Genomic DNA, 6000 nt, shown 5'->3' with positions numbered 1-6000 from the left:
AGTGTCTAAATATGTCCACAAAAAAAAAACGAAATTTTTATCAATTTTTGGCAATATAAAGGTCCACTGTAGCCTTAAGTACTAATTAGAAAGATGAGTTTATCGTTTTCTTGTATTATTTTTAATTGAATTTATGAAGTTTTTTGTAATCCGTTGAGCATTTATTTTAATTTATTTTTATGACCCGTTTAGATGTTAATTTGTTCAGGATGTTTATGTTAGGTTATGTTATGTCAGGATGTTAATTTGTTCAGCTAAAATGAAGACAAAAGTAAATTTTGTGAAGCAAATTACAATTTATTTTAAATAAGTTAATTTTCACAATTTTTATTGCTCTTATACTTATTTTAATCTTTAATATAATGCGTATTAAAATGGATGACATGCATCATTAATCTTCTTAAACTAATGGAAGATAAAATAAGGAAAATATTATGTAGTTTTTTTTTCTTTTCTCTGTTTATAGAAGTATTTATTATATGATAGGATAGAAATAAACTGGAGTAAATAAAAAATAGAATAAACAAGTTNTTTTTTTTTTTTTTTTTTTTTAGTATAAGAGAACTAAAATCTAAAATAAAAGATTTGGAATTGATTAGAAAATTTTGATTTTTGTAAATACACAATGCAAAAAAATTTGAAAACACACACTAACCTAAATTCACGCTATCCTATCTTCATTTAATTGTTTTCATTGAAATGAAGCATAAAAATCAACTTCGAAACAAATAATAACACAGAACTGTTATTCATTCAATATAATCGTATATGGGTAAACTAAAATAAGACATCAACATTACATAATAAGGATGGTGTTCAGATTTAATATATATCAAACTAACCATTCTCTTCAAGTTTTGGTAAAAGGCACCGGGTCCCCATACAACATGGATAAACTTCAAGATGTTATGATGACGTCAGAGTGGATTGATTGTCCTTAAGCATTATCGTTCGGAATTTTAGTAAGTTCTAGTTAATCATACGATTAAAATCAATTCATTTTTGCAAATCATATATCTTAAAACTTTATTTCTTTCAGTAAATTATATACCCGTCAATGGGCACTGAAAATAACTCAGTAAAGCTAGATGCTACGAAGGACAATATACAAAGTCATATTATCATAAGGCAGTTAGAGGGTGATAACAAATATTTTTTTATTTTAGGAACAAACATTTTCGATGGAATTTTCTTTTTTTAAAAAAAGGCAAGAAAGTAGGACCTCTTTCAACCGGATACTTTTGTTAGGGAAAATCAACTCTCAAGCTTTTTCTTGAATTTTTTTATTCACACTTAGTCCCTTTCCCCTTCTTTTCTAAATTTCGATAACATGAAGCCTTCTAACTAAAAAAAGTACTCTTTGTATGGCATGAATAACTACATCGAATTGATAATTCGTGGGTAAAAAAAAAAACCTTGTGAGATGGAGAAATTTGTTGAGTTGGTTTTGCAAAAGAAATCTGAAAGCTTCTGTTTTGGTTGCTTTATTCGTCTCTTCGTTATTACTAACTAGTTGAATACCCATTCTTTGTAAGGTAAGAAAAAGTAAATAATCAATAAATTGGTGTGAAACTGAAAGACGAACACCAAAACAATTAATTAAGCTAAAATAGTTTAAATTTTTTAAAATTTATTATTTTTTGCCCTATGCAATGGTTTTATGTCATTAGGTTAAGCAGAACATGTTTTTAGAAGTTCATCCCATCAAAAAAGATAAATTATATTAAGAATCATTTGGCATAATGCTAATGCACGAGGTCAGTCACTGATAGTCAAAAATCACCACAATCAACAATTTTTTCCTTTTCTGTGGACCGTAAAAACGGATTTCCACAGTACCTATAACAACATAGGTTTTTTACCACCCTTCAAAATGTATAAGTACTCTAATATGACCATACTACACAAAGGACCCGATATGTAACCTTTATTTTCAATATGCAACAATTAGATTTACATAAGATGAATTAAAAGTTCAACTCACCAAAATAGAGATTAACTATACAAATAGTATAATTTGAAATAAAATATTCAGAACTTACAACAATTTTCTCATGGTTTAATAAATAACTTCAAATCTTTTTCGTTCCTTCTTGCCAAGTTACATTTACTTAAATTTAAAGAAAACCCCTCTTGAAAGGGTAAATAACTATAAAAGAAACATGTGGTTTCATACAGCTTTTAAAATATAAATTCGGCAATGTCATCGCAAAAATTTTATTTGTGATAACCTAACGAAGAAAACCAAAGATAAATGATACTTAAAAAAGTGCGATAATTCTAAATTTTAACTGATTAGAGCTGCAAATTATTTACATAAAATATTTATCAAAACCTATAGAAAACACTTTCTTTGACATGAAATGCGTGAAGCAGTGGTTGAAAAGAGTTTTAAAGTAAACAGTTAGATCCACAGCGTTTTTGAATGTATGTACAGTGCACCAAAAAAAGAACCACCTAAAATAACTTTAGATCTAATGATCGGATCTGCACGTTCTAGGACCTCAGTTATGCTAATTAATTAGCGTAGACGATGTTTCAAGTTATGTAATCAGATACAATAAAGAAATTTTTCTGAATAAAAACATGCTTTTTTTCAACGAATTTGGATTTTTGATCCCAAAACATAGGGGAAAGCCGTAATGTGGAAAATATGGTCCCCATAGTTTGGTCAAAAGAGCGACCTTAAGTTTGAACCCTTTAATGTTAATTTTACTTTTTGTGTATTTCGCCACAGCTTGAGAACTTTTCAAGCGGACTTTAAAAAATTTAGTGCACAATAATAAAATTTGTATATCCAAAGATAATTCCATGCAAAAACTAAATTTTAGTAAATATTTATTATTTATTTAATAATAGTTGAAAAAATTTTGAATTGTAAGGTACAAAATTTTTAAAAGTACTATGAAATTTCACATGGCAAAATACAAAATTTTAGTAAATATCGGTTGAATAGTTCCTGAGATATCTACTTTTTAAATATACCAATTCTTTAGTTTTCATAGAAAAATTAACATTAATTGGCATTTTGCGAAAAGAAATTTTAATATAAAAAAATACAAAGCTTAGGTTTAATCTTACTGCTTAATTGAAAACACAATTTTCTTAAGAATATATACCATTTGTCCTAAAATGATCACTAATTTGATTAATCAAAGAAAAACAAAAGGATACTAAAATTAATACTTGGGATATTTTAACCACTTAATGGAATTTCTGACACATTTTTTTATTAACTTTATTGCAATTAAAAAGATAAAATCTTTACACTTAAAAAAGTTTCATTTTATAAAAATAAATACAGTCAACCCCCGCTATAGTGAACTCGGATTATAGTGAACTCCCAGATATAGTGAACGAAATGTTCGGTCCCGTGCCTTGTTATACACGGATAATGTTATTTTTTGTGGATATAGTGAACTAAAAAAGTGAGGAAGTTGGATATAATGAACTTTTTTCTGTCTTCGACTAATATTTGTAAAATTTTTTTGGTAATAATTTTGAAATTTCTACTTCAAAATAAATACATATACCGATTTTTAAAACCATCTAAAGAGGGGAAAGTAGCGATAAGCATTTTTTCTTGTTTGCTTCATTCATCTCACTTTCCCATTCCTAAGCAAACCAAGCAGGTGTTTCCAACCCAGGCAGATGATGCACCTGTAAGGTGACAGTGAGATCAATATGCATTTTCCATCAAAGGGAATGAGTAATTATTCATTATTTCTTCAAAGGACATAGTTAGAAAAATTGAAAATGGATGCAATCAAGCTGATATTTGCAGGGAATATAAACTATCCAAATCTGCAGTTTGTAGCATATGGAAAAATAGGCAATTAATAATTTCTGCTCATGAAAAAAAATTAAATGGCAGAAAAAAGTTGAGAAAAGCAGATCACAAGGATGTTGAAGAAGCATTACTGAAGTGGTTCACCAATCGAAGTAACCGCAATCTTCCAGTATCTGGACAAATGTCGATGAATTTGCTAAGCGATTTTATGAGACTACTTTCATGTGCTCGAAAGGCAGGTTAGACACGTTTAAAAAGCAGAATAACAGAAATTCAGGAAAAATTATCTGAGAGTCGGGAAGTGTCAGCTAAAGATTACTAATTTTTTTTTGTATGCAAGACGAAGAGTAATGAGAAATAACACATTTTTTGCTACTACATAATATTTTTCAGTCATTTATTTGAATAATGTATGATAAAAGGGAGGAGTTTGGGAACCATTAGTTAAATTACCTGCGTAACGGATATAACGAACTCCCGGTTATAGTGAACCAAAATTTCGGTCCCTTGAAAGTTCACTATAGCGGGGTCTGACTGTATTAAAATCTAATGAGATATAGTAATGAATTTTTTTTTTTAAATTTTTTTTTTTAAACTTTACTTTACTGTAATATTAGTTATTTTTTATACTTTTAATGTAATTTTTAAAAAAAATAAAACACTTATACTGTATTTTATAAGCGTTTCCTTTAATCTACAAAATAAATTCTTTGTTTGCGCATGTTGAAAAATTCAATACAACATTTTGGTTTTGAATATGCACCGTTTGTTATTGTTGTTCTGTAACAAATTCTTACAGAATTTAAAATAAACTCATCTAATTTTAATTATATACATTCAAAACACAGCTTATCTATACTTCAATCTTATAAGGTAACTTATTTAAAAATATCGTTAATTACTATATACAAATGATTATACTGCGTACAAATGTCCTGATCGATCTATCTACAAAGTTTAAGATTTGCATACATTTATATATATATATATATATANGTGAAGAATTTTAAAATGATTAAGTGAAATGGTTAAATTGATAATTTTTGTCAGAATTAAAGAGGGTAATTTCTACTTAAGAAAAAATACGGAGAAAGAAAAACATAGATCTAATAAAATTTGTGGACATAGATGTTATAGAAAATTTATAAAATTGAACACAATCAGATTTGCAGGACATATTTGTCTTTTAGATAAACCAGCTCTAAGCATGAGACTTTCATGTTCACTAATACAGATTTTGAAACCATTGAGATATTTAATATGCAACAAAAAGTATGCAAGAGTATTTAATATGCAACATAACATGACACATGGAGAATGTTGCGAGAAAGCAATGATGATAAGCAATAATTTAAATAAGTATTTTTTGTACGGAAATCATTACAGAGATTCATTTTACATATGCCTGCAACATTTGCACAGAATTAAAAAAACAATACATGGTTGCTAAGTGTTTTGCTTCAATTAATATTCGCTATTATTTCTCACATTTTCTTTTCTGCCAATACATTTGAATGCGAAAGGCTAATAGCCTTGGCAAAGACTATTTTAGTATACACATGATACTCACATTTTTGATTTCCAGGTGGACAGAGATGTCCAGTGGGGCTTACCCAAAAACCCACAACCTCTGGGCCGTTATTCCAAATTTATTATTTGATAATGTATATTTATATTAAAAATAAAAAGATGAATCTTTACTTTGGAGCCCCATATATTTAAATTTTTCAAATTTTATTATTAATATTTGATTCTTCATCAAGCAGTTTATGAGGTTTAACGTGTAATAACTAGGCTGCATCCTTCTGGGATAAAATTATGAACAATTCGAAATACATCAATCAACAGCATCGTCAACTAATGGTAAATCACGCATTTTCTTCAACAAAAAGTAATTCCAACAGCAATAAACTTTTTCATCAAATATATACATATAAAGAAATATACTAGAAAATGTAATACTCACAATTATATATACACAAGGTTTAATTTAAAACATATCAACATTTGGAAGTATATTTCATAACAAAAACAAAGCATACCAATTTGTGTTGTAGTAATATTTTTCTCCTCCACATTTCTAGAAGCAGTAATAGAGTTGACAGTAGAATCTGGTCCATAGCTCTAAAAAAAAAATCAAGCATCATATAAGATCAATTCTTTAAATTATCGATAAATATAAAACTATTTATAATAACACAGGTCTTAAA

The 6000-nt window shown here is 27.8% G+C and overlaps 1 protein-coding gene across 16 annotated transcripts in view; it reads right to left on the bottom strand.

The window, feature by feature from the left end:
* The window catches only part of LOC122268373 (elongator complex protein 1), a 70816-nt gene that overhangs the window by 11793 nt on the left and 53023 nt on the right, over positions 1–6000 (bottom strand). For 4 of the 16 annotated variants that reach the window (XM_071182584.1, XM_071182583.1, XM_071182582.1 and 1 more), the window contains exon 33: positions 5744–5914. The exons of the other annotated variants lie outside the window; for them this stretch is intronic. In XM_071182584.1, the coding sequence (XP_071038685.1) occupies positions 5759–5914 (156 nt within the window). In that variant the 3' untranslated portion in view covers positions 5744–5758. Of the gene's footprint in view, positions 1–5743; positions 5915–6000 lie in introns of those variants that run through there. 16 annotated transcript variants of the gene reach the window in all.

This window comes from Parasteatoda tepidariorum, chromosome 6 (assembly GCF_043381705.1).
Source record: "Parasteatoda tepidariorum isolate YZ-2023 chromosome 6, CAS_Ptep_4.0, whole genome shotgun sequence".
Classification (NCBI taxonomy): domain Eukaryota; kingdom Metazoa; phylum Arthropoda; class Arachnida; order Araneae; family Theridiidae; genus Parasteatoda; species Parasteatoda tepidariorum.
This window is presented reverse-complemented; position numbering and strand designations above follow the sequence as displayed.